This window comes from Camarhynchus parvulus, chromosome 4, assembly GCF_901933205.1.
Source record: "Camarhynchus parvulus chromosome 4, STF_HiC, whole genome shotgun sequence".
NCBI lineage: Eukaryota > Metazoa > Chordata > Aves > Passeriformes > Thraupidae > Camarhynchus > Camarhynchus parvulus.
The window spans coordinates 12048978-12075313 of record NC_044574.1 but is presented as its reverse complement, the minus strand read 5'-3'; the positions used below and the strand labels follow the sequence as shown (position 1 = coordinate 12075313).

Below are 26336 nucleotides of genomic sequence, written 5' to 3'. Positions count from 1 at the left end.
ACACCTCCCGCGCCCCCCAGCCCCGGTCCCATTGGCCGGCGCTGGCCGAGGCCCCGCCCCCCAGCGCGCTGCCATTGGCGGCGCGGGCGGCGGGGGCGCGGCCGCGCGCGCGCGCGGGCGGGGTAAGATGGCGGAACTGGGGAAGAAGTACTGCGTGTACTGCCTGGCCGAGGTGAGCCCGCTGCGCTTCCGCTGCACCGAGTGCGCCGACATCGAGCTCTGCCCCGAGTGCTTCTCGGCCGGCGCCGAGATCGGCCCGCACCGCCGATGGCACGGCTACCAGCTGGTGGACGGCGGCCGCTTCACCCTCTGGGGCGCAGAGGCCGAGGGCGGCTGGAGCAGCCGCGAGGAGCAGCTGCTGCTGGACGCCATCGAGCAGTTCGGCTTCGGCAACTGGGTAAGGGCCGAGGGACGGGGGCGGGGGCGATCCTCCTGCTCGGGCCGGCGGCCCTGACAGCAGCCCCGGGGCGCGTCCTGCGCTGCGGAGCCCGGGCTGCCCCTCGCTCCCCGCGGGCTCCCTCCGAGCGCACCCGCAGCTCGGAGCTGTCGCTGCTCCAGGTTCGGCGTTTGCCTCCCCACAGCCCGTCCGTGTCACAGACCTGGCACCTGCCTCTGAGCCTCTGCCTCAGGGTGTCCCGGCTGGGGCTGGCTGCTCGCCTTCGGCGGCACTGCACAGCCAGACCTGGGGTTAAATGCAGCAGGAGGAAAGCGTCTCACAGTCACAGAGTGGGTCAGGGCGGAAAGGACTCCAGTGGGTCATCATTGCACAGAATTGCAGCCAGACGGTTCTTGGCTATTTCCAGTGAGGGACACTCCACAGCCTCTCTGGGCAGTGTGTCCCAGTGCTCAGTCACCTGCACAGTGAAGAAGTTCTTCTTCACGTACATGTGGGACTTCCTGTGCATCAGTTTCTGCTTGTTACCTCTTGTCCTATTGCTTGGCACCACAGAGCAGAGCCTGGTCCATCTGACACCTCCCTTCAGATACTGATGGACTTTGGTGATGTCCCCTCTCAGTTGTTCCTTCTGGAGGTTGACCAAGCCCAAGTCCCTCAGCCTGTCCTTGTAAGAGAGACACTCCAGTGCCTCGGTCATCCTCATTGCCCTCTGCTGGACCATTTGATTCATTTCTGATTTATTTGATTTGTTGTTACTTATGTTTTGCTTCATTAAATATAAGGACTGTTTCAAAACCTGAAGGTGTACAATTATTGCAGCTTGCTTAGTTCTTAAATAACTAGAAAAGAATAAAAGTTGTTACTCTTACAGTAAATACTGTTTATTTCCATGTTCCTCAGCAATGTGATATAAACAAGCAAAACCCATGGGGTACAGCGCTGTTGGTGTTGGCTTGGGGCTTGGAAAGCTTCCTGGTTATGGTGAGCTGTCTTTGTGGGATGCTGTTTTTGTGGTTTACCTGCCTCCATGCATTGTAAGTGCTCATCTAGGGCTGAAATCGCAGATCTGATAGAAATGGGGCCGGTGTTGCTAGAGAGGTTTAGGTACTGGGAGTTGGCTTTTGAGGAGCAAGGAGAAAGTCGTGCTCTTTCCTGAGTGCTCGTTATGCTGGAGAAGTACTGGGAATTGTTTCATCACTCCTCCTTTCTTCCTGTTTAGGAGGACATGGCCGCTCACGTGGGCGCATCCCGAACACCTCAGGAGGTGATGGAGCACTACGTGAGCATGTACATCCACGGCAACCTGGGCAAGGCCTGCATCCCTGACACCATTCCCAACAGGGTGACGGACCACACGTGTCCCAGCGGCGGCCCGCTGTCCCCCAGCCTGACGACGCCGCTGCCGCCGCTGGACATCTCGGTGGCCGAGCAGCAGCAGCTGGGCTACATGCCCCTGCGCGACGACTACGAGATCGAGTACGACCAGGACGCCGAGACGCTCATCAGCGGCCTCTCGGTCAACTACGACGACGACGACGTGGAGATCGAGCTGAAGAGGGCTCACGTGGACATGTATGTGAGGAAGCTCAAGGAGAGGCAGCGGCGCAAGAACATCGCGCGAGATTATAACTTGGTACCGGCCTTCCTGGGGAAGGATAAAAAGGACAAGGAGAAAGCTCCCAAACGGAAGATCACGAAGGAAGAGAAGGAGTTGAGGTTGAAACTGAGGCCTTTGTACCAGTTCATGTCTTGTAAGGAGTTTGAAGACTTCTTTGAGAACATGCACAAGGAGAGGATACTTCGAGCGAAGATTCGGGAGCTGCAGCGGTACCGGCGGAACGGCATCACCAAAATGGAGGAGTCGGCGGAGTACGAGGCGGCCCGGCACAAACGGGAAAAGAGGAAGGAGAACAAGAACATAGCTAGTTCCAAGAGAGGGAAGGAAGAGGGCAAAGAAGGTGAATTTGCTGCCATTGAAAACCTGCCTGGCTTTGAACTCTTGTCGGACAGGGAAAAGGTGCTCTGCAGCTCTCTGAACTTGAGTCCTGCACGTTATGTGACTGTAAAAACTATCATCATTAAAGACCATCTCCAAAAAAGACAAGGAATTCCTTCAAAGAGTCGCCTTCCCAGTTACTTAGATAAGGTACTGAAGAAAAGGATTTTAAACTTTCTGACAGAAAGTGGTTGGATATCCAGGGATGCTTCATGAAATTCAGCAGATCTCAAAAAACACAGCAGAGGCCCATTACAGCCTCAAGGACTCCGTTATTTTTTCCTTCCCTCCCCAAAGATACAGAAACCATGTCGCTTAAAAACACAAAAGAGCAAATACACAAACCTCCACAGTCGTCATGATCCATGGTGGTTTAAGTAGACTTTTGCTTTGGATCATGGATAATACTTAATTGTGAAACTTCTACATTGGATTTCACTGCTTTTGGTACATTCTTAGAACAGATTTTTTCATGTGAACTTACTCAAGTCCGGTAGGCCCAGAGTAGTTGCTTTAGTCCGTACTATTGGATAAATGAATATCAGTGTAATCCTTGCTTTTCTTTGAAGGTAGGAGATAGTTTCATTCACTAGAAACTTTCTTCACCCTTTGTTTTGTTTTTTTTTTTTGGCACAATGCTGGCAGCAGAGTGAAGCTTACAGAAGTCCTGTGCTCAGGAGCAGGTGAGCAGGGACTTTTGTGAGCAGTGCGAAGCTTTTGGAACATTCTCCTTAGTAACTACAGCCGAGGCATGGGCATGAGAGTTCCTGTCGGGAGTACAGCAGGGCTGAGCCGTGGCAGGGAGTGGAAGGAAGGAAGGAAATGGGGTAGCTGAGATGCCTGAGGGACTTGTGCTGTGGAAGGGGGCTCTTGAAGAGCTCCAGCTGATCTGGGCACTGTTTTGACCTGAGTTTCCTGAAACAGACCCCGCTGAAGAGCTGACGTTTCCTGCTTGGTACTGGAGTGTCAGGAGTCCCCAGCAGCTGTGGTGCTCTGCTCCAGAGGAGGGGTCAGCTACAGCAAGGTACCTGATTTGGGCCAGAAATGGCATTTGGGAGAGTAGGCAGTGAGGTGTTTGGCAGAAATTGAGAGCCTCAGGCAGCAAAATCACTGTTTTTCCTTACTGGGGGAGCCTGCTTCTCCTCCTTTGGGATCTTAACTGCAGAGCTCATAGAGGCTGAGGAGGTGTAGCTGCCTCCTGAATTTCATTGGGTAGTCAGGGAAAGGGAGCAAGATTCTCAAGGTGTGATGGCTGAGATTGGTCTTTAAAAAGAAAAATAACAATTGATGCAGATTTGGTCAAAATGCACAAAGCGTTCCTAAATTTGGAGTGCTTAATCCAGCCACTGCAGGGTTCTAATAGCACATACCTTGAAATGTACCAGCCCAGGCACATTGAATCTGAGCTTACTGACAGGAGAAGGGCAGTGCACCTTGGGAGGGATCTCCCCCAGTTGTGACAGCTGCTGCCTGGAGTGCTGCTGGAGCCAGCACCAGCTGGGATGGAACACAGTGGGAAACACAAATGCCCAACCCACAGTGCTGTTCTAGTAAGATCTGGTGATTAAGGCAAAGGTGTTAAAGGAGGATTAGAAAAAAATTTTATGCCCATTTCATCCTTCAGTTCCCTGCTGGTATTTAACCAAATGAATAAAAAACAGTGCTTGCCACCTGGAAGATGGCACAGTTGTGCCTAAGCCTCCCTGCTGGTCGTGTCTGGAGCAGGAAGCTGTGGCTGAAGGCAGGCTGGGCAGGTCTAGAGTGCAGGTGTACCAAACTTGGAACCTGACTGGCTTCAATATAAGTGCAAGACCTGGAAATGTCATCTTGCTTTGATGCTTTGGGCTGTAGTCAGTGAGGATACCACAAAATCTTGAAACAGTATTAATTCTGCAGTTTGGCAGAGGTATTCTGATCAGAACTGGGTTTCATTTAATACATCCAGCATTACCAAACTAGTGTTACCAGTGAGTTTAGAATAAAAGGGGTACAATTACAAAGCCAGCATTTTTAAGGAAAAGAAACCAAAACTCTAGTGCCTTTTTCTTTAGAGTTTATGTTATGTCCCTTCAGAAAAGGTAAGGGCTATGTCCTCTGGGATGTAATACTTTGTTTGGCTTATTTGTAAGTGGTTTGTTGTGGCATACTCGAGACAAAACTGTCTCTTCTTGGCAGCAGTGGAGCTAACTGCAGTGTGCTGAGTAGCTTTAATAACCACTTCCACCCTATATGCATGTACAAGCAGCACACAAGTTCATTAGGTGTAAACCCTTGGTTATTTTCTCTGTCCTGCTCCTGTGGGAAGGAAGCTCAGTCTTTCTTTTCAGCATTGTAGTTATGCAATTTGGTTCTTCTTGTAACTTGTTACTTAACTGCCATAACATGCTGTTTTGAAGCCTCAATTCTGCATGTAGCTGGGAGTTTAAGAGATTTGTTTTGGTTTTGGTTCTTCTGGGTTTTTTTCCCTTAATTCTGTGATTTTCATATTTCTATACTGTTTTGGCACATCTAAGTTAAAACTGAAGCAATAGCATAAAGCCCATCTGAACAATAACTTAGGAGAAAATCTAGGCACCAATGAGTCATTTAAATGTTGAAGTGAATTCTGCATTTCCACTTTGTAGCTTCTCAATTCCTCAACCCCTCCAAAATGTTTCTTTGGTGCTAGATGTAACTTATTGAACATCAAAATGAATGTAAAATAAAAGTATTTTTAATGTATGCAATATGGATATCAATATTTATTTTGTACTTGCAAGCTAACTCAAGGTGGTAAATGTTTGCTTTAGCAAATATTAGTCCCTTGGAACGGGCTTCCCTAGAAGCAATGTCTCATTTTCAGCTATGCTTTTAATTTTAAAGGTGACTTGCACTAGAGGATGCTGCTGTTCCATATTTCACATGGAACTGATTTAGTCTAAGCATTCCTTTGTTATGAGCTGCTGGTTTTCTGTTTGATTGCTTATAAATTGAAACACAGTTAATGTTAATCCAGCAATTTACTACAGCTATGCTGCTTCTCTTCTGTGGTGAAGGGGCTGAGATGGCAAAGAGCTCTTTCAACTTGTATTTTGTGTTGATCTGGAAGTGCTTCCTGTACTGTACAAATAATCCAGCCTTCATGTTGCTAATGACAAGGTGTTTTATATGCTTAATGCTCTTGACTTTTCTAATTAAAGTTATTACTAATGATAGTATCTGTCTTAACACCATTGATGTAAGCCTATGGAAAAGCAACACTAAATTGTTGAAAATACTGATCCTGTGCTCTGGGAGGGGGCTGTGCTGTGTGTCCCATCCCAGGGCTGTGCTGGAGGGAGCCTCCATCTCCCTCCGTGTGCACTGCCCAGTGCTGGGCTCAGATGCTGCAGTGCTCTGGCTCCAGCCCCTCGTGCCCCTGCTCCTGGCAGGCCCAGCAGGCAGTGAGAGCAGGGTTTGTGGGTTTGCACCAGGCTGTGACCATGAACTGCCTAGGAAATCTCCCAAACTAAGCTCTGCCCTTATTCCCTTGTGCCCTGCTGCATTCTTTGCAACTGGAGCAGGCTTCATGACCCTTCTGGTTTACTCTTCTCACAAAATGGTTTTGCCTGTGCCCCTGTCACTCCTAAGCGTCATTGAGTGTCACACTCAATGCTGTGAAGCAAGATACCCCATGAGCATGTTCAGCTCATCAGCTTCTTTCTTCCTTAAAGGGAATGTTGCATTCATTTGAAGTTTACATTTGTAGCTGTGCCAGACACACAAACACCTGTGCTGAAATCACACAAAGCCTAACTGATGTTGTGCACACAGCATTTTACTAATTTTTCCATTGTGAACTGGTAAATAAACTTCTATTAAAGTTTCTTTCCATGATTGATTTAATAATGTAGCTTGGGCAATGAGGAAAATGGCTTAAGTCTTTGCAGTAACAATTGGAGCTGCCTTGTAGCTAAATGTGATAGGTGGAGATGTAGTGTATGGGATAGCTCATACTGGTGGTAGCTTTGTTGGGTGCTTAAATTTCAGAACTGCCTTCTTCTGTTCCTTGATTTCTTCAGTGCTCCTTCCTGGGCTCTGTGCACAGACTGACCACTCCAGCCAAAGCCTTTCTGAGGGCAGGCCAGGGCAGGGGAACCACTTAAATGAAAGACTCCGTTACCAGCTTCAAAGATGACCCTTGTGCTGGACATTAACAGGAGCTTGTGTTTGAGAACACCCCTAATGAACTGATGTAGCCCAAAAATGACAGTTTGTGTGAAGCACTGGGAAGCTCATTAACAAAATCTTAATCTGCCAGGGAACAATGTGTCCCTTTGTTTTAACTCTATTACAAAAACTTCTATACTAAGGACATTACTATTACATTTAGTTTAGATCGAGAGGGATTGGGAGGGGACATAACAACACATGACAGGTCTTTAAAGGTATATAAAATGGAACCTGGTCCCTTTTTGACATCAGTTGTGAGAACAGGTCCCAGTCAAAGTGCAACAACACAATTTCTTCAATCCTACTTCACACAACTACAGTGTGCTCTTAAACCCAGAGGGAGGAAAGATACTTCCAAATTCAATTTTAGTATATGGAATCCCCTTTTCTCCCCTTCTATTTTTAAACTTGATCTTTGCATTTTTTCCCTGAACTTGATTAGTTAAAAAAATGTAACATTGTAGTTGTCTTCACACATCAGATAATTACTCTCCTTCCTCTGCCCAGTCAAAGTATTCTTTTGTAGAGTTGAGAAAGAATGAATCCTTAAATATGATTAACGTGACTAACCTCCAAATAGTTTTGTGCATTTAGGCTGTTCCTGGTTAACTGCCTAATTCCCATGAAGGAAACCAGCTCTGGGCAGAATGTCTTAAGGAATGAGTAATCCCTTCTCACCATGAGTAGGTCCAGTGTTCAGTAAGCTCTTGGAAACTCTCTATCTGAATCACAAAAAATATAATCAATGCCTGACTTTAAGGTAAGACGCTCCTTAATCCACAATAACCAGAAACATGGTAAAAAGTCCAGAAGTATTTACTTTTTACAGGACCTAATAACTTCCCTACGTTTGAAGATCCTGTCCTGTGTGTTAACAGTGTGGGCTTTCAGAATACAAGAGGACAGATCCTTTGTCAGTTGTGTAATTTGCCAGGTTCCACCTGCTCCTCTCCAGGTGACCAGACAAATGTCATTCAGGTAATCATGTGCTGTATTTTATGCTGATTCTGCAGGATTGGGAGCAGCAGGTGGATCAGACATGGCAAGAGCTGCATTGGAGAAAAGTTCTGGTGCAACCCAATATCCAAGCTGAGTAAATGTAACAAATAAAGAAAATGAAACTAAGTTCACACTTTGGTTTGAGCCACTTACATGCAATTATTTATCTAAGTCTAAAAGAAATCATGTACCAAACTCTCAGCAATGCACTTCTTTGGGTGTTCTGGCTCTCATCAGGATTGTAACTACAGTTTGCATAACAAACTGATTGCAAAGCTGGAAGTTATAAGACTATAAAAATTATTTAAACCAATTTATACAACATTAAATTAAAAATCCAGAGATAGGATAAATTCTATTGGTTCTTCAATGCCATACAAGTATTAGATGGTTTTCCTGATTCAACATTAGTACAGGACAAAAGGGTTGAGCAATTACAAAAGATATCTAATCTCCATTGCCATTTATTTACAGTTCAGAATTCACACAGGTTTCAGTTTCAGTTATTGAGAGACTATGTTTGAATAGACAAAACAGGGCATTCGTCACATCCGTGTGTAAAAGCTGATGGGTGCTTGCAGAAGGCAGGTTATTTGTACTACATCACCCACTTCTGCAATGTGAGATTCTACAAAACCAAAGGAAGTGTCTGAACCACTATCTGCATTTTCAATCTACACACAGTGATAAACTCGAAATTGCACCATTCTTGTGAGCGCTTCATTCTTTTCAATTTAATTCACCATCTCAGGAGCAATAGTTGTATAAAACATTATCTAATCTAAAGCATTAGAGGGCTTAATGGCTCCCTTCACACTGAAGAAGAGCTCATGGAACAGTGATGTCGAAGGCCACTAAGCAGGAGAATTTCATCGGTTACTTCATTTTCACTGGGAAACCTCAACCAACTCATTTAACGCTCTCAGGGAGCAGAGGAACGAGGGAAGCACGGTGTGAGAGAAAAACCATCCAGCTGTTTAATAGTTGTACGGCATCTGAAAGCCCCAGCTGGAGCAGCTACGCGTCCTTGACCACGCCCACCAGGGCGGGCCGCAGCGTGCGGCCGTGCAGCTTGTAGCCGATCTTGGAGACCAGCGCGATGGTGCCGGGCTCCTGGCCCTCGGCGGCCGTGTGGAACAGCGCCTCGTGCTCGTACGGATCGAACTTGGCCCCCACAGGGTTCAGTCTGAGCAGGCCATGCTTTTTAAACACCTTCTGAATCTGCATTTCTGTCATGACAAGACCTTCGTACAAGCTCTTCAAGTGAGGATTTTCGTCTTTAATTTCTTCTTTTGGAACGCTTTCTGTTGCTTTCTCCAAAATGTCTGCAACTTCTAGTAAGTCCTTACAGAAGCTCTGGATCCCTGAAAATGTATAAAGGAGGAGAGAATGGGATTACTCCACTGAGGGAAACAAGTGTTAAAAACCCCCAACCTCACAACCCCAAAAGCTACAGCAATAACCTGCACTCTTTGACTTTAAAGAATATATGAGATACTCTAATCATTTGGGGTAAAATATCCTTTCCAGTTTTGGATGATAATAAAGAACTATTACAGATACCTTGAAATCCACACCATCTCCTCTACTTCTATGGAAACAAAAAAGTGATTTTAACTCAAAAGAGTTAAAAGGCTGATGACATAACAATAACAGAATTCTTACCAAAGTTACCAAAACCTTCAGATGGCTTCAAGTAGTTTTCTCATGTCTCTCTCATCACCTAACATTCAAAGCATTATGTTGCCCTATTCCTACCTTTTAATCTGATGTCATAAAAAGATTTGCAGAAGACAAGCATGTAATCAGACTCATGAGGATTTCAAGAGATGAACAATGATTCCTCCTTGAATGAAAGGAACTTGCACCTCTCTCTCCCTCTACAAAGCTCTTTTACAGAATCATCAGCTGTGCCTTGCAAATACTGAGCTATTCCCAATTAAATCCCAGTCCTTGTCCTGAGGCTGTTCTCTGGCTCACACTAAGAGAACCTGGACTAATCTCACTTAAGGCATTAGCAATCAAGAAAAAATTAAAACAGTTCAATAAATTAACACATTTCTACAAAGAGGTAAGCAAAGGACAAACAGCACTGAGTTTCAGTTTAGGTTTTCGTTTATTTTGTTGGGTTTTTTTAAGCTGGATTCAGCCTTTTTAATTCTAGCTCACATTTTGGTTGGGGTTTTTTTTCCTTACCAAGAAGTGATATGACCATTACCAGAGGCCACATCTTTGGTTTAAACAAAAAAACCCCCCACAACTGTAGAAGCACCTTACAAGATCTGTGGGATCAGCTAGTTGTCAGGAAAGGGTCTCTCTAACAACTGCACAGCCCTGTAGAGACTCAAGCTCTTTATAGAACAGTAACTAACAATATCCAAGTAGTTCCAATAATCTGAAAAAAAAATTGTCACAGTTTTAAACTAGAAACTAGAGCTGTGATTGGGGCTGAACTGTACCAAATTTAGATAAATCAGCTGTCTAGCTATCTGGACCAAACCAAATAACCAAACTCTTCAGAAGGTGGTTTGGTTCAGTTTTTTTATTGCATACATTATGTTTGCAAATATCTGTGACTGCAACTCAGAATTTATGCAAGTCTCAGAAATTAGTTTGCCATGCACAAGCAATAAAACTTACAGATTATATGCAATCTAGTTTTCAAACTATATTAATTTCCACTGTAGCACCTCTGAGCTCAGACACGACTCCGAGTCCTTTGCAGTATGTAGAACACAAGTGAAACAATGCTTATTGCAAATCAACCTCAGGATGAAGCACTCAAACGTCCATGAAAAAGAATGCAAGAGTACTACTATGTACTTTTCTTACAGTACACATTAACTGGAGACCCTGTATTCAGAAATGAGAACTTGAGTTCTGAGAATTCAACTATACAGCTGTGTATGGTCTGTGGTGAAAAAGAGCAACTCATTTTTCAAACACCAGGATAAAACAGCACTCTGCTGCTGCAGCATTTGCACACAACTTCTGATTTACAGATTTGTGTTGGAAATGTTGTCAAAAGCTAAATCAGATGCTACTAGCCTGGCTCTTGAAGGAAGATGTGCTTCTAGCACTCCTCACAGCCAGTGATTGTACATTTCTACCACTGAAAAGAATCCATTCATTCAGTGGTATTACTTCTATTTGAAAGGTATCGTCTTCAACAGAACAGTTATTCAACTGTAAAAGGCTAAAAAACCCCACAAAAATGTCCCAAAATCAAAAAAGAACCAAATTCAAAACAAACAATAAGAACAAAAAACAACAAAAACCCCCAACCAAAACCAAAAAACCCCAAACCAACCAAAAAAGCAAAACAAAAAACCTCAACCAACCCCAAAAAACCAACCAACCCCCCAAAAACGTCCCCAAACAACCAAACACCCCCCTCCCCCCAAAAAAAACCAACCAGAAACCCAAACCAGAAGGCAAACCAATATTCTATGCTCTTGGTTATATCTGAGACCAAAATACATGAAAAAGGCAAACTTCAGGCTGCAAAACTTACTAAAAAAAAATCTACACATGCAGTACACATTGTAGGAAACCAGATACCAAATTTAGAGAAAATGTCACATGTTGACTTCAGCAGTTTAAGTCTTGCCCTTGGCTGGGGAGATGGTCGCAATTCTGATGCAAGCTGAGGAACTGTTCAAACCTCTCTGCCTCAAATGCATTATTTAAGCAAGTGGTCAGAATCACTGGCAAGTACAACTTGTCAATACTGCAAGGCCAGTCAGCTTCATTTTTCCAGGTTTTGCATTTCCTGGGTCTCACTGAGTAAACACCACAGGAGCCTCCACTGACCGTATAACTTTGCCTCTTCCACCAGTTTCTGGCTTCTTTGCCTCACGTTTTCTGCATCTGCCAAGGCACGCTTGTACTTCTCCTAAGGAAGAAAAAGAAGTAACAGAAGTTATTCCTCCTAGTCAGGCAGCTGACAATAATGCAGCATATTCAGTATAAAACAGCATTTTGAACAGTTTCATACCCTAAATCCACCATTTAGGGTAATCTGAAAGAACATGTCAATTATCACCCCATCCCTCCTAGCAAGACAAAAGTTTGCTTCACTTCACAAGGACAGAAATGAGGGAAAGGAAATCAGATGGTTTTCCAAACTCTTCGGATTTGTCAACAGATTAACTGGAAAAAAATTTCACTCTACAGCTACATAAAGTTCTATGAACCCAGTATTTCTGCTTTTTCTGCTGTGTGCTCCCAGAAATCCTTCATCAGCCACGAGGTACTTTGACACTACAGCAAATCAGATTCAACCCAGCCATGACTTTCAAACCACCTCTTCCTCCTCCATAAACACCACAGAGTGCCTTCAGTTTTCTCAGCCTTTATAAACCACGAAGCCTAACTCCTCTCTTGTTTAGGTCAAGTTTTGATCTATTCCCAGAAATATGGCCATTTACCAGGAGATGCACTACTATGTGAAATACAATAAAATTAGTAAAATAAAAATTCACACTGAGTGCTTTACCCACTAACCCTGAATGGCTTCCACCCTGAACATGCTTGAGCTTTGAATGCCAGTGAAGAATATCAAAACAGAATAGTCAACAAGCTGCCTGAAGAGCTGCATTAAACAACCAACAGCAAACTAAGACATTAAATGACATCTCCAATTTTTCCTGTAGAGCTTTGGGAAGGGCAACAGAAAGCAAACTCAGTCCATATACGATCCACAGGTGCTGGTTCTACAGAAGGGTCTGGGCTACCTCTTGAAGTCTCAAATGTCAGAAAGACATTTTATATAAAGCACTCATTAATATCTTAGCTTAATGCCACCTCCCATCTCTCAGGGCATCCTTCAGCTGCTGAAGGAGTTGTGCTGTGGAGTTGTGCACAGGAGAGAATGCAAGATACACGAGGCCACACAGAAGGGATGTGACACTTCAGCCTCCAGTCTGAAGGGCTCTCCAACAGAAAAAGTTTGAAACTTCCTAACTACGGCCTAAGTACACTATTGTACAAAAGCTAAGCACCATTAACTCTGACCTTTGGAAAGTCAGCAGCTGTTTCCATGAAGTCTACTGTTAACACAGAAATGCACACACCAGAGACACATTCACACCCTTCCATGGCTCCCAGAAATTACTTCACTGAGCAAAACCTATGTGAAAATCAGTAACAAGTTTTCTGGCAGGAAAAGGTCCAATTCCATCCAGAAACTGGAAAGAAATTATCCAAGACCTTAATTTTTGACCAGGAATGCATCCCAGATCTTGTAGGACATGTACTCTTAAGTTTAAAGAAATTATTAAATTGTGGATTTTACACAACTAAACAGAAGTCACATAACCATATCCAGACTGTGCACTGAGAACCCACAGTGCAGGCTCTTGGGCACACAGCTTGTAACATGTGCAACCTAATGACCCAGGGGCACTTACAGTAACTTCTTTTAGTTGTTCTTCCAGTTTGGCCTTTTCTTCAGCTAGCAGTTTTTCAGCAGAGCTGGGTTCCACCTTCTGCTCATTTTGGCCCTGACTCTGGTCCTCTTCCAAGTTCTGACCAGTATTTTTCTGTTGTGTTGCTGCACAAAGCAGTCGTGGAGATGTTCTAAGGCAAAAAGATGGACATTATTATTCTGTTGCTTATTTTGTAAGAGATCAGCATTTTCTAGACATAAAAGACACTTTGACACATAACATCCACAAAATTCTCGTATCAAAGCACAAATTAATACAATATTAAGCCTGTCAATACTGCGTGCAGTACGCTCCATCAAAAGCAGCAAATCTCCGACCATTTAAACTGTAGCAGTAAGTAACTGCTGCAAGGTATCAGCTTCTAAGTGTCTACTACATTCCGTTTATAGTCACAGAACTTTACAGAGCTTCCAAGGGCAGTACGCGTTTTCAGCCCGGTGCTCTATGAAGAAACAAATTCCGTGATGCAATCGCCAGCAAGAGCCTCTCAGAAAAGCCAGGCGCAGAGCTGGGCCTGGCCACTGCAGCGGCACCCCCGTGCCGCCTGTCCCCTCTGTGCAGCGGCACCCCCGGGCCGCCTGTCCCCTCTGTACAGCGGCACCCCCGGGCCGCCTGTCCCCGCTGTACAGCGGCACCCCCGGGCCGCCTGTCCCCTCTGTACAGCGGCACCCCCGGGCCGCCTGTCCCCTCACTGCAGCGGCACCCCCGGGCCGCCTGTCCCCTCTGTACAGCGGCACCCCCGGGCCGCCTGTCCCCTCTGTACAGCGGCACCCCCGTGCCGCCTGTCCCCCCCGTACAGCGGCACCCCCGGGCCGCCTGTCCCCCCCGTACAGCGGCACCCCCGGGCCCGCCCGCACACGCAATGGCTCCTCATGCCCCGCGGCGTTCCCGAGGCTGAGCGAGCCGAGCCACCCAAGGACAAGGCTGCGGGACCAGGGCCGCGCTCACACAAGGGCTCTATCCCCGCCCGCCTCATGGACGCTCCGGGCCTGGAGCCTCCGGTCTCCCCGCAGTGCCGGGCCGAGCCGGGCCCGCTCCCCGAAGAAGGCCAAGGGAGAGCAGGGAAGAGCGGCGGGGGATGGGGGAGGCCCCGGCCCGGCCTGGCCTGGCTGTCGCACGGGGCTCCTCAGGGCTTGGGACCCCAGCGCGGCGAGACCGCGCCTCGCTCTCCTCCCGGTGCGGCGGTGAGCGCGGCCCCGGCCCGAATACCCGGTGTCGGGCGAGCGGCGCGGCGCAGCCCCCTCACCTCAGCGCGACGCTCAGTAGCGGGAGGCGCGGGCGCAGCGCTCCCCGCACGCACTGGGCCACGGCCGCCATGGCGCCTTCCTGCCCGCCGGCCGCCTCGGCCCGCCCCCCGCGGCCCGCCAATCAGCGAGCGGGCGAGCCGGGAGTGACGCGGCCGAGAGCCAATCAGCGCGGCGGACGCGCCGCCCCGGGCCGAACATGCGGCTATTCCGGGGCGCGGCGGGCGCGCCAGAGGGGCGCGCGCGCCTCGCCCCACCGTGACGCGCGGCGGGCGGGGCCGCGGGCGGGGCGCGCGCCGGCCGCCATTTTGTGGCGGGGGGGTGAAGTCGGTGTCCTGTGGGGGCCGCTGGCGTGATCGACATTGTTCCTGTCCCAGCTGTGACTGGACAAGTTTGAAGATTTTAGTTCATTTTAAGTGCTGGATAACTCCGTTACCAATAACACCTTGTAGCGCCCGTCAGTAATTTGCAAATCTCCACAGAGAGGTTTCGATCCACACACGCTCGCTGTAACTGCTGTGTATACTCTTGCTGGACAATAATTTCATTTAATGAAATCTTGAGCTTTCATTAAATGGGATAATGTTGCTAATCCACTAGTTCCAGGTTGGGCCACCTGCTTGTGCAAGCTGTCTGTGCAAGTGTGCTGTGTAACCGGAGGCTGAGGGAGCCCTGCTCCGTGGTGCTGAACTCGGGCAGTTCCTCTGTTGCTTTGTCAATTCTTGTTAAACGGGAGGGGGAAATAAATCAGGGTCACGTATTTATTGCACAGTCGTGAGGCTGACTGCTGGGTTATGCACAGATGCCTGAACACCAGCTGTTAGCCTGATTCCTGCACACGTTTGTGCACTCTCCAAATGAAATCTGAAGGATAAAGATGCAAATTCCATAATGCAAATTTAGTAGTTGTTATACTTAAGTGAAAAATTAAACTGCATACTGAAAAAGAAGGTGTAGAAGACATTTTTGGCTCGCTGCATGAGGATCCTGTGGGACCTTTCTCGGTACAGTGGAACTTTGCCGGGGTACCCCAAGGTTCCAACCTGGCCTTTATTCAGCAGATTGCTTTATCTGGCCTGGGCTGTGCCACAGCCTGTGCAGAAAGCAGGATAAATGGAACAGGTCAGTGGCCTCATAACACTGCAAGTTTAGATCCCACTGAGCCTTATTTTGCCCGTGGCTGTTCTGTGATGTGACACTGGTACATTCCCATAACACAGCAAAGGGGAAGGATGTATCCTGTCCACATGGAGTGGTGGTCAGTATCTGCTTTCCAGAAAGCTGATAAGCCACAAATTTCAAATTTTATCCTCAGAAATACTGAAATAAATAATTGAGGAAATTTGTTAAGATAATGATAAGAAAGAATCATAGAGAACAAGGAGAAAACAAAGAGCAGCTATAAAGGATGATATGTACTGAAAGCCATGAAGAAATGAGACAGAGAAGGCATCTGGATCTTTAGGTCTGATGTTTTAAAAATGTTTCCTGAAAAGATTATTCCTTGAAAAACCTAGACAAGGAGTCTGTCTGTCTCATAGTTCTTGTGAGTTTTTTTTCCCCACATCTTTGGATGTAGATTCCTGTTTCATCTTGTCTCCATTTCTTTGCTGCCCACCATCTTTGGAAGTTGTGCTTGATTAATGATTGATCACAAAATCACAGAATTGATAACAAAAGGTTGAGAAGAACCCACTGCCAACATATGTCAATAACTGAGGATGTATATTAGACTTTGGTGCAATACCCTGCTTGGATTAGAAGCCATTTACCCCAAATGACATTTCACTGGCCTTCTGCAAGTAACTTTTCAAGACAAGGGATAGTGAAAATTCATTTTGTTGTGAGTTGTGCAAGTTGAACAGCTGTCATGAAAAACCTGCAGCTGGCTTAGATGCTGATGGGTCAAGACCAAACAACATCTGCAGCTTCAGAAGAAGAACATACAAGTTTACTGAAGCTTGTTTGCATCATGGCTGATGTTGGCCGTAAGTACTGTCTCACTCAAGACTTTTTCATGTCTTGTTTTGCCTCAGGCTATTGCAGGCTGTTCTGGGTTTATTGCAGAGTCAGCTCAGGAGTTAGGTATTTTTAAACTCAGCTGCTGAGTATTCAGCATCTGTTGCTGGACCTGGTTGGCTGTCATAGTGTTCAGGAGTAAGCTTAGTTTTTTCTCATCCAGTCTTCTCCCTATTAAACAATCTTTACTTCTTCACATAAATACTGGGTTTGAATATGAATTGAAGATAAATAATGCTTATTCTGAATTCTAAACAGTCAACCATCATCCCTGCACAGGCCATTCACTTAAGACTTGGACTCTGATTCTTGTGGTACCTTCCATCTCAGAATATTCTGTGATTCTGTGAACCAGCTGCCACTTTTCAGCTTGTGGTTTGAAAGTGATTTTAACCTCTAATTTCTCTGAGCTAGTGATAGAATGAAATACTCAGGATAGCATTCCCACTTCCTCTAGTGATTAACTTTGTGGTCTTGGGCAGTTACTTAACCTCATTTCTACATTTCTACAACTACAATTCAGGGCAGTCAGTAATCTTTCAGGACCTTACAAGAAAGTTGTGTAGTGAGCTTGAGGGAATTTCTGTGATATTTTGAAAATTCAAAATATCAACTGAATAAGTATCTTATTATTAGTATTGCACTTGCAGTAAAAAAAACCACGAACATAATCCTTCAAGATGAACAATGCCACAAATCTATGATCTGTACTTGAAAACTGAAATGAAAAATTAAGGCATTTCTATTTCTCTAAAAAAAACCAAACCTGAACCTTGTTCATAGTCCTAATGCTAAGACGTAGTTTACTGATATTCAGGCAGCAAACAGAATGTCATTACATTTGTGTTTTCAGATATGAACTTTCTTATTAATGTTTTAAGGGTAAAGGAAAAAGGCTATTGTATCTTCTCCAATCAAATGTTATATCCCAGCCAGAACCAAATATTGAGCTGTGGTGGGAGCAAGCTTGGGGTGGGGGGGGAGGAACCACCAAAAATATCTCTGTAAATATTCCAGCAGTGACCTTTCAGGCCAGTTACCAGGAAATACCTAAATCAAATTAAAAAATAATAATGTAGCTGTAAGACTGTTACTGAACCATACAGCAGTGAAGACAAACATTAGTACCTCTGCCCTTTAGAAAAGATCACAGATCAGACCACACAGCCACATGTTCCATAGTCTGCTCTGGGAAGATGCCTAGTAGCAAATTAAGGGACTGATCCTTGTATATAAAATAATAGCAGTTTTTCTTCTGTAAGGGTTATCAAGACTGAGAATCAGATACTCCATGGGTCCATTTCAGACAGAGGACAATAAAGTTGAAATCAGTACTTGAATTCAGAAACTTTTAATCCTGAAATGCAGGTTGGGATGTATGTGTAGGGAGACAACCTTATTTGTTTCTAATTAGAGCAGTCCTAAAATAGTTAATCTGTACATTCAGAATTTATTATTTTTAATGTAAACACTTTAAGAAAACTCTCCCAAGAGTGAATGTATAATACTTACATTCTGCCTGGTTTCTCCTTAGGCTGAAAATACAGAATCATACATCTTGCTCTGTTTATAAGGAGTACCTTTGAGTTTCCATAGCCTTTTGCTAACTAGTTTGAAGGGTGTATTTTGTAACCATCTTGTTGCCTGGAGAATGTTGTCGCTGTGTTGGAAAGCTAATAGCTATAGCCACAGGGCTCTGAAGAGCGCTAATTAGAGCAATTTAGAAAAACAAAAGTTCTGTTCCTGGGAGGACACCGAAGTGTTCCGTCCCCAAAGCAGCATGCCACAATTTCAGAGGCAATTTATTGTAATGTAATGCATAAGTCATCTGGTATCCCAAGGATTTACAAATCTGGCTATCTATTACAGTTCTCTTAGTCCTCATATTGTTGTGGACACTCGTGTATGCCTCGTGTAGCATTCCTGGAGTGATAAAAATGGAAAAACTCTGACAATCAGGCATTGTCTATCTTACTTTATTTAGTTACCTGTCAGAACCAAGCTGTTCAAGTGCACAGGAATAATTTACTGTTATGCTGATGTGGCTTTCCATCTTGAGACAAAATTATTGAGCATTGAGAGAAGTGTTGTCAAATCTGTTGTGATTCTTTGAGTGTGGTGTCTTGGCTTTTCTTAAGATTTTTTTCATAAAAATCAATTGTTGCCTCTCAGTTTACCAGACCAATTGGACAGAAGGGGAGATCAGCTCTCTGGTCACATTCAGATTTGCCAAGAAGAGAGCAGTTGTTGGTCTCTATTTCTGCACACAGGCTAACAATGGAATGGTACCTTGACATTCAGATCTACGTTTTCCTCTCTTAATTTTTCTTTAAGGTTTGATGAATTAGTTGCTGTGAGCTTGTTTCTGCTGCCTTGTGTACAAGTGATTTGTATTAGTCAGAGCAAGTGCTGTACAGTGAAGGATTGCCAGCCAGATGCTGGCAAATAGGCTGCCAGTAGCACCACAAAAGCCTGAGGTGGCTGTTTATTGCTCAGGTGTGACTTTCTCCTTTGCTTATGACATGTTTTTTGTGATGACTGGCAGGATGTTGAACGGCAGGGTTGGTTGGGCTGGTGCAGGGAGCTCTGTTTCATCACAATGTTTCAGGGCTCAGAATCCCAGTGCAGTCCCATAGGCTGCTCTCTGAGCTCCCAGATAGATGACAAAAGGGGATTCTCATTCTGCTGACGTTGTGCAATGGTTTTGAAAAGCTATGAATGGAAGAAGTGTAAAGCAAAATTTTAAAAATATTTTCTTCTGCTTTTATTCAACTCTAGAAAGTGTAAGAGCTTTTAATTGTAATTCTATGCCTAATTAATGAGAGAGTGAACACTCCTGTGGGACAACTGCTGTGCTCCATTTAATCCTAATCTGGCTAGATGAGTCTGACCATGGGGACAAGGAGTTCAGCCAAAAATACTGTAGTGGGAGGGAATAAAAAGCTTTCAAAAATTTGCCATGTGATGAGAATCTGCCTAACACATTTTTGGTGCTTTGTGTGAAGATCATAGTCTCTGAAGCTGGACTTGAACCTGTCCCTAAAATGAATGCTTCACACTTTGTTTGCTTTCCACAAGCATGGAAGGTGCAATTTCAACCGTGTTAAAGGAGCTCAATCATCATTAAAGCTAGGCCAATAACACTTAAGGCAAGTGTGTCTTTTTGTTAGATTTGCCTCAAAATCATTTGGGTTCTGTTACTATGTTATATCTCCAGGTTTTGGATATAAAATTAGAATGTGAATCTCATGCCAGGCAGATACAGACAGAGCTGAAGGAAAGCCCTTAATTACATCCACAGTGTTTGCACCTTGTTCAGAAAGCAAGAACATGGCTGCTTTAAGTTTTTAAACAATTGTCACACTTCCACTGCTGTTCTAAAGGTCACCTCAGAGTCATGAATCACCTCGGGTTAATGTGTTATTAGTCACCAGAAACTGCATGAAAATTACTGGTTCAGCATTGTGAATGCTCTTGTGCTAGATGTTTATAAAATAAAATACAAGAATTTAAATCTGTACTTCAGTGATTGGTATTAAATAGGAATTCTTCTGCTGTAGCTGAAACCATGTAGTCTTCCCTTCTGGCTCCATTGCCAGCTCCTGGTCTCTGCACTGTTTTCTGATCTGATCTGATCTGATGAGCTGTTTCTCATTGCCACTAAAACACATCTCTGGTCCTTGGCTTTTGTCCTTATGTTGTTCTTTCTCCTTCCTCCTCTTTTAACTTCTGCTCTTCACTTTCCATCACCACATCTGCTGTGTTTAGAATGGAAGAATCTCTTTAACACACTGCTTCTATCTCTGCTTACTCATTCCTGGGTTTTGCCAAAGCTGTGTCCTTTAGATCTCACTGTGATCAAGAACATCTTCAGCTTTTTGATTCTGACCAGTGCTTCAAGAGCACTGTGTACATCCCTAGAGATGCTGTGACAGCACCTCCTGCTCTGCTCCGTGGTGTTGGTGTTGGGTGGTAATTATGCCTGTGCTGTGAGAAAGCATCGAGGTGGAGAATCCCTGCTCCAGCAAGGCTTCTCTTTTAGTTCATCATAATTACTAAACAAAGCAGGCTCTGTCATTTCAAAGAAATAGCTTTTCTTATGACTACTGATGTCTGTATTTTTATTAGACCACCTTTCTTTGCTTGTTTAATTTGTATTTTGATACTTTAAATATATATATATATATGTTTCTATTGTGTCTTTTTTCATGTGTGTATAACTTCTTTATGATTCCCCAAGTGCTTTGGCTGGCAAAGTCTTAATGAATAAAATTGCTGTCATGTTACAGCTGTAAAAATCTGCTCCCTCCTTGGAATGGGACATGCAAGTTTGAAGATGCTGAGGAAGGTAAGAATCATATAATCATAGAATACTTCAAGTAAAATAGCAATGCACAGGAAAAATATTTGTAATAGAATCGTGCAGTTATGAACTGTTGGAGCCTTGGTCTTCCCCATTCTGCATTAAGCACATGCACTGAATGATGTATTTGTGCTATTTATACAGTCTTGTTGGCTCTGTAGGACAGATCCACCCAGACTAACTTGGTATAAGTCAAAAACTGACAGTAGTCAGCAAGTACCAAAGAATCCTGTTCCAGCTAGACAACCTGCTGAAGTGTCCTGGTACATTGTCATGCTAATTAACTCTGAGCTGGTTATGCTTTTGGAAAGCTGGAGTACCTGAGGCAACTTCTATCTCATGCTGCTCTACACTGCTCTGCAGATAAATTAGTAACTGTCTACACATTGATCTGACAGTTCTTCTATTATTTGGGACAGAAGGAGCTGCTTGGGACTGTTGGTTGTTTTTCAGTAACTGTTATTAATACTTTGGTACAAACCCAAGAGAATAAAATATGGATAAACAAGAAGTTGTGGATTCAGAGATAACTCTGAGAGCTGTAAATAGATGCTGTACTTTTCTGCCAGAAGACAGCATGACAAACTCAGAGGATCTGTTCTCATGGTCCTCTGCATTGCAAATAACTGTGTTTCAGAGCCAAGTTCTCCATAAACTCCAGCTAAACTATGTAGATTGTGTTAGCAGTTGGCCAGCACAGCTACAAGCAAGGTCAAGCAAGAACATAGCACAGAAAACATTTATGCTTTAATGGCAATTTTGTTGTTACAGCTTATGGTTTGTTAGGAATAATTTCCCAACTGGGGGCAGTTCCAAGGCAGAAAGCAAATTTACCCAGCTTTTTACTTTTCAGATATTACCTGTCTTTATAAGGGCTCTGCAGATCACAAAGTGCATGCAAAATGCTGATAAAAGTCAAGTGATGGCTTAAAGTCAGTCTCAGCTTCTCCAGCAGAGCCAGTGCATGGCAGAGACAGGGTACATTTGTCTTCCTTTGGTGACACAATGTGATGCCAGCAACAAAGCACCCACCAGCCCCTCTCTTACACCCTCCTACAGCAGGGACCAGGGAGAGAATTGGAAGGGCAAAAGCAAGAAAAACTTGTGGCTCAAGGAAAGAACAATTTAGTAAATGAAGAAAAAAAGGCAATTACCTCTGCTCACCTACAGACTCATGCCCAGGCAGTGTCTGAGCCATGACTGCCTTGGAAAGATTCCCTCCCCAGTTTTATTGCTGAGCAAGGCATATGGCATGGAATAACCTTCTGGATAACTTGGGTCAGCTGCCCCAGCCATGTCTCCTCCCCGCCTCCTGTCTGACCCAAGTCAGTTTGCTGGGGGGTGGAGGGAAAACCAGAAGTGGCCTTGGCGCACTGTAAGCACTGCTCAGCTTCAGCTAAAAATCAGTGTGTTATTAACACTGTTTTAACCATGAATCTAAGACACAGCATCTTACAAGTTGCCGTGAAGAAAATTTACTCCATCCCAGCCAGAGCCAGTACATAAAATAATAGGTAAGCCTGGCCTTGCAGTGAGATTAACACCTGCTAACTCTAAATATGACCTGATTCTATTTGGGTGTTCTTTTTTTATTTTCTTTAGTCCATGTTAATGACATGTGTCCAGTTGTCGTAAAGAAATACCAGTATTTAAACTTCTAAAACATTTTTGAAAGCTATAAGCAAAATTTTCAAATGGAATAGCTGAAATTGTGCAGCTGATCTCTACTTATGCTCATAAATATTTTGGTCTTCAGACATGTTCTTCACTTGTAGTTCCAGAAAAATTGTGGTACGCTTATTTTTACAGCAGTTGTGTATTCATTAGTTTTTGTTTGCTTTTCATGACATATTTTCATTGTATATTTAGGTGAAATTCTAGTTAAGTAAATTTATAATCTAGGTAAACATAAACCTCTGGTTTAGAGAAACTTGTTCCTGCAGAACTGTCTCAGTTTTCTTCTAGAAGAGCCTGTGCTGCCCTGTGGTGAAATATCACCTTGTTTAGGGACTTTCTGGAATTTAATTTAAAGCAATCCTCCATTTGACCTGTAAGCACTCTTACTTTACTTGAATTCATGTTTTTATGTAAAAATTGTTACATTTATTTCTGGAGTGGTAGATTTCTTGAAGCACAGAAGCTGAGATGACATATAATGTGAGATAGAGGTGGTATTAGGCTGGAAACAGTAATATTTTCAAAACCAAGCAATGTTTTTACATACAAACGCTGAGATCACTGTGGAACTTCTGTATCTGTCACTTGGGCTGACTGAGTTTTGTCTTTCTACCACATCAGTTATAAAGTAGGTGATGCAGGTGCTAAACCTGTGCAGTCCTGTTGTAGACAACTCATACCCCACCTGGCCTCCAGCTGCTGTTCCAGAAGTGCACAAGTCTTAGTGAGTCCTGTTCTATTTCTACCAGTCCCACACTGATACCTTTACACAGCTGTATTTAGGCACCTGAATCACTTTTCAAGCATCAGTTCTAGTGGATAAGTCTGCACAAATCCTGTAAGCCACAGTTCTACAGGTGCCACATCAGCCATGTCATTTGAGCTGCTGTACAGGCTCCTCTGTGCGTGTTAAAGAAGGGCCTCTCAAAGATATTTAAGACTCAGCAAGTTGCTCTCTGCCTTGCAGTCATCACACAGCTTTGCTTCATTTGGGTTTGTCTGCCTGTGCATCCCCCGTGTTTGTGTGTCTGCTTAGCTTTTGGCGAAATTATTGATGCCCTTTCCAGTCTGCCTTTCAGAATCATCCTGAGGCCTTTGTTTGGCTCAGTTTTCTGGTCTTCAGTCTGGTTTTCCTGGCTCATCTCTCATCTGCTTCACAGCATTTCTTGTGCCTCTGCCTCTTGTCAGTGGTTTACCCAGCTATTTCAGGAGGTATTTTCAGTCTTGACTCTTCCATTTCGTGCTCTGTCTTGTGAGTTGGAAAGAAATGTGAGGGTCGCCATAACCTGGATTTAAGTCATTTGAGTGCATCCTTTTGTCTCATGTTGAATTCCTAGATACTTACCAGCATGTTCTTCTTGCTTTGAACCCTAAGACAACGTCAAAACACAGATTTCGAAATGAAACCATTGGCCTAAGAAGGCTTTGTATGCTCCTCAAGATCCTCCTGTAGCTTTGGACAACTCATTCATTCTAAGTGAATAGAAAGGGAGATCAAATGTTTGGTGCTTGGACCATATTGAAAATAAACCCCATTGCATTTCACAATAAATGCTGCCCCAAGTGCCACAGAGAAGTGGCAGCCAGCATGCAGCAGATTGGAAGGACCTTCTGTTGTTTTTCTGAAGTTCTGAAATGAAAAGAACGTGCCTGTGAATATATTTAGGCAATATATTCTTTTTATACTGCCTTTGTGTGCTGTAAATGCCCCTGAAAATCAATAAAAACAAATTGTACCTAATGTATTCTGTGTTTTGCAAAGAGACCAAGCCTTTCCTCCTGATTTATTAATGTTTGGAAAAAAGTCATTGCACATAAAAATCTTATATTAAAAATAGTAATTCATGATGTTTTAATATCTTTTTCTCATAGTTAAAGAAAAGTAGGAAGTATAGGAGTATTTTTTTTGTTGCTCTGAAAATATTTATATTTTTTGACAGTAACTGGCATCAAGAACAACAACAAAAATAATAAACCATACTGAATATTTGTCCCCTGATGTTTTATGTCTACTCAGAAAAGATAGGGTGCAGACAATTGTTCACCTGCAGTAAAGTTCTCATTTTTATTGTGCAGAGCTAAATTTATCCTTGCTGTAATTTTTCTGAAATCAGCGGAGTTATTTCTGCTAGGCAGGAGAGTGACCTGCTCTGATTGTGTTACTGTTCCAGGAGGGGCTGCTCTCCAGCAGAGTTCCTTCTCTTTGGTTTAATACACCTGTACAGATCATCGTGCTTACCTGTACAGCTGCTTGTAGGATTGCAGCCAGCACAGGCAGGAGAGCACAGGGGCTTGAATCTGAGCCTTTCAGGTGCAGGAGATGAGCTCCTGTTGTTCCAGGGGAAGGGTGCTGCTCCTTATCACATGATTTATCTGAAAAGCTTTACCACAGACATGATTAGGCAAAAGCTTTCTTCAGAAAAAAATTTGGGTTAGTACTTATGAGATGTCCAGGCTTGATGTTTTCTAGAGAGTTTCCTGAAATCAAGGTGGGGAAAGCTTTGGTTTTTAAAATAAGCTTCTCATGTTGTAGCAGAATATTTTGTGCTTATGAAAAAAAAAACCAAAACAACAAAACTAAATGAACAGGTGGGACAAAAAAAATAGGCCAAAATAGGAGTTTTCCGAGGCTTCTATTTTAATTAATAAGTATGTCAGAAAGGAATAGAGGAATATAAAGTTTAGAGAAGTAGGATCAAACTGAGATTTTTACATCCAATTTCTATTTTGATATTATTCATGTTTTCCCTCTTAGAACTCTACAGACTCAAATTGGGGAAGTTCCCTGCAAACTGAAGATTCATAATTGACTCCCAAGATTTCATGTTCCAGTCTCCCTTGCATTGATCTGAAAATCTGGATTTTTAGTAGAGCTGATTAATTTTTTCAGCTTCTTTGGAAGGATCATGTTTGCAGAAATGGATATGCTTCATTTCTGTGCTTATTTTTATTTATTTTTAATGGGTTCTCTCACTCTCATCAGTAGCATATGTATGATACAGGTTGCCATGGTAAACAATGAATTTTTTATTAACATTGTAAATATGAATTTAAAACATGAGTAGCTGGTAACTGAGATGTTAACACTGCTTTAGAGATTTTCCTGCTCCTGAGGTGACAGAAATTATATATGGAGTTAAAAATGTGAAAAGCAACCTGTCTTGGGAAGAAGGTTTTTTAGTGATAGTACAGCAGCCTAAGGGCACAGAAATGTAGGATATTTGGACTGTGAAGCAAAGACAATAGAAAATCAGACATAAGCTGCTGAGTGGTATTACTAGAGATTAGATGGAACTAAGGCTGAAGTTGTAAATTCATTCCTTACATTTTTGGACCTCTTGCTGTCAGTTCTTTGCATCAGAGTGTGACCAAGTGGCTGAGCTGAATCCAGTATTGAAAAAAGAGAATAAGGTGTTAGGTGATGTGATCAGCTTCAGTGCAGGGATGGGCACAGCGCTGGCCTCCTGCTGTTTCATTTATGATGTGACGTCTAACTTGCTGCCCTAATCAGGTCATTTTAGGCACATTTTTGAACACTCCTTACCCACATTTCAGTTACCCACATTTCACTGAGCTCAATGGGAGCTATCTGCTAGGACATTTTTGAAAATTCACACTTCTACACATAGAATATCTCTTAAACTCATGTCCTTCATCCATTGTGAAATTAGTCCAATGGTGCTTTCTTTCTTGGAAGATAAGAAAATGGAAGTATTTCTGGATAGGAGGTAGTTTTGTCCAATGGCTTCTTTTTTTTTGCATAACCTGTGGTTCCTGATGAGTTTCTATTCATCCATTAAGTCCTTGGTGACAGAGTGTTAATTTTTCAGTGTACATTTGCTTTTGGAGCAGAAAGTTACAAGGTGGTTGTTGTATTGCCTTGGGACTTAGACTCATATTTGACGCTGTCACTGAAGAGTGATTTTAGAAGAAGCTACATGATAAGAGGTACTATCTTTCAGCTGATATGTTAAATTGAGGTCACTTCTGTCAATGGCCC

At 43.6% G+C, this 26336-nt stretch overlaps 2 protein-coding genes across 2 annotated transcripts; one reads left to right on the top strand and one right to left on the bottom strand.

Annotated features, from left to right (window-relative positions):
* The first annotated feature begins 121 nt into the window (after positions 1–121).
* Positions 122–5876, top strand: TADA2B (transcriptional adaptor 2B). The gene is made up of 2 exons (XM_030948428.1): positions 122–397; positions 1617–5876. Exons 1-2 carry the CDS (start codon positions 128–130, stop codon positions 2607–2609), a joined length of 1263 nt encoding a protein of 420 aa, XP_030804288.1. The 5' UTR covers positions 122–127; the 3' UTR covers positions 2610–5876.
* Positions 5877–7723: 1847 nt separating this feature from the next.
* Positions 7724–14393, bottom strand: GRPEL1 (GrpE like 1, mitochondrial). Its single transcript, XM_030948222.1, has 4 exons — positions 14280–14393; positions 12995–13163; positions 11397–11478; positions 7724–8947 (listed from the first exon to the last, which is right to left on the bottom strand). The coding sequence occupies exons 1-4, from the start codon at positions 14348–14350 to the stop codon at positions 8601–8603; spliced, it is 669 nt and encodes a 222-aa protein (XP_030804082.1). The 5' UTR covers positions 14351–14393; the 3' UTR covers positions 7724–8600.
* Positions 14394–26336: the final 11943 nt, after the last annotated feature.

Excerpts from the sequence above, each read along its gene's own strand:
- TADA2B (XM_030948428.1), top strand. The coding sequence starts at position 128 with ATGGCGGAACTGGGGAAGAAGTACTGCGTGTACTGCCTGGCCGAGGTG. Across the intron at positions 398-1,616 it reads AGTTCGGCTTCGGCAACTGG|GAGGACATGGCCGCTCACGT; the intron begins GTAAGGGCCGAG and ends CTTCCTGTTTAG.
- GRPEL1 (XM_030948222.1), bottom strand. The coding sequence starts at position 14,350 with ATGGCGGCCGTGGCCCAGTGCGTGCGGGGAGCGCTGCGCCCGCGCCTC. Across the intron at positions 13,164-14,279 it reads CTACTGAGCGTCGCGCTGAG|AACATCTCCACGACTGCTTT; the intron begins GTGAGGGGGCTG and ends TTTTTGCCTTAG. Across the intron at positions 8,948-11,396 it reads GGAAGAGGCAAAGTTATACG|GGATCCAGAGCTTCTGTAAG; the intron begins GTCAGTGGAGGC and ends ATACATTTTCAG.